This window comes from Trypanosoma theileri (genome assembly GCF_002087225.1).
Source record: "Trypanosoma theileri isolate Edinburgh chromosome Unknown TM35_Tth_52_V1, whole genome shotgun sequence".
In the NCBI taxonomy this organism is placed as follows: domain Eukaryota; phylum Euglenozoa; class Kinetoplastea; order Trypanosomatida; family Trypanosomatidae; genus Trypanosoma; species Trypanosoma theileri.
In genome coordinates, this window is record NW_021639894.1 from 14,552 (window position 1) to 16,233 (window position 1,682).

At 43.8% G+C, this 1,682-nt stretch overlaps 1 protein-coding gene across 1 annotated transcript; it reads left to right on the top strand.

Annotated features, from left to right (window-relative positions):
• Position 1: 1 nt before the first annotated feature.
• TM35_000521080 (uncharacterized protein) lies at positions 2-1,108 on the top strand (the record flags this gene model as incomplete). The annotated part of the gene is made up of 1 exon (XM_029030650.1): positions 2-1,108. A coding segment is annotated over one exon (1,107 nt), but the record flags the coding sequence as incomplete, so codon positions are not given.
• Between the last annotated feature and the right edge of the window lie 574 nt (positions 1,109-1,682).

A 1,682-nucleotide genomic window follows, 5' to 3' on the forward strand; every position in this document is an offset into this window, starting at 1 on the left:
TACTACAAGAAGTATTGTAATGGTAATGATGCGCTACGTGCTGTGTATCCTCGCTCTCCTGCTCTCCTGTGCGTGTGTGCACGTCCTCGCTGAAGAAGTGCCTGCCGCCGATCTTTCCGACCAAGTCCCTGATACGGAGAGTGAGACAAAGATTCTTCTTCAAGGTACTCCTGTTATTCGTGATGCTCCTGGTTCTCAGTGCCCTGAAGAGAAAAGTAAATGTACCAACGATCATCAAGATCCAGCCGCCGATCTTTCCGACCAAGTCCCTGATACGGAGAGTGAGACGAAGTGGCCTAATGATCAACCTAAAACTCATGAAGGTGCTTGTCCTCCTACTGGACAACTACAAGCTACACAAAGCCTTCAAGGTACTTCTCCGTGCACTAATGGTACTGAAGCTTCTGCTAATCTTCAGACATGTCCGAAAAAGCCCGAAGTTCCTCCTGCTAAAGTACCTGAAGTTCACCCCGAGCAGACTGCTTCTCAAGACGAAAGTAACGGTCATGGTAAAGATGCTAAAGAAGCTGGGCGTCCTGCTGGTCCGCATGGTGAAGTTGGTGTGCCTGGTGCTGTTCATCAGGTAGTAAAAGGTGAAGCTGAAGATTCTGGGGACCTAAGTCATGGTACTACAGGAGGAAAAGGTACCGGAGCTGGTGATGTTGGTGGTTCTTCTCCTACTCCACAGGATAGTCCAACTCCTGCTTCTCCTGTTGATGGGAGTAGTGTGGCTCCAGTCGAGGGTCAAAATGGAAACAGCGGCAGCAGTCCAACAGGAGAAACTACATCTACCCAAGGAGGTGAAGCAGCAGAAGAAACTTCTTCCTCTCCTACCAATACTTCAGAGATTGAGAATGCTACTGATGCTGATATTGCATCGACTGAGAACAACACTCCTGCGGCAGGGAGTGAATCAACAAATAACCAAGAAGGTGATGCAGAAAATACAGAATCAACCAGAACAAACTCCACAACAACAACACTTCCTTCTGAACTCACAAACAACAAGAAGGGTGATGCAGACAGCAGCAGCAGTATCAGCAGTTCTGTGTGGGTGCGTGTACCACTACTGATTGTGGTTACACTGGCCTGTATTCTTGTGTGCTGATTTTAATGGTGGTGTGGTAGTGGTGTGACTCAGGTCATCCTTTGTTTTCTTTTTTCCTTTTTTTGCATGCATCCACACTACAGTCTAACTAATCTTCCACCTGTTGGGATATTTTTCTTTTTTGTTTCTTATTGATATTGTGTGTTTTGTGTGTGTTTTTGCTCTCTATGTGTTTTTATCCTATAATAATTATTATTGCTACTCCATTGTGTGTGTGTGTGTTCTTGGAGACTCTCTCTCTGTGTGTGCATCTGGGCTTGCACTGTGATGATGATGATGAACTGCTTTTTGTAGAGGGAAGGAGGAAATAATAATAACAGATGAATTTATATTTATACTTGCGTATATATACACAGATATAGACTTACACCCATAGTTGGTGTATATATCTGTGTTTACTGGGTAAATTGGGCTATTGTTTAATATCTGTTTCTTTGTTTATTGTTTGCTGGGGTGGTTGTGTGTTTTGTGCCCTGCTTCTCTGATGTTGATTTGCTCTGGGAATTAATAAAACTAATAAATGAAGCATTTATATTCATAATTGCATAGGACCTCAAGCATGACTGGTGTTCAC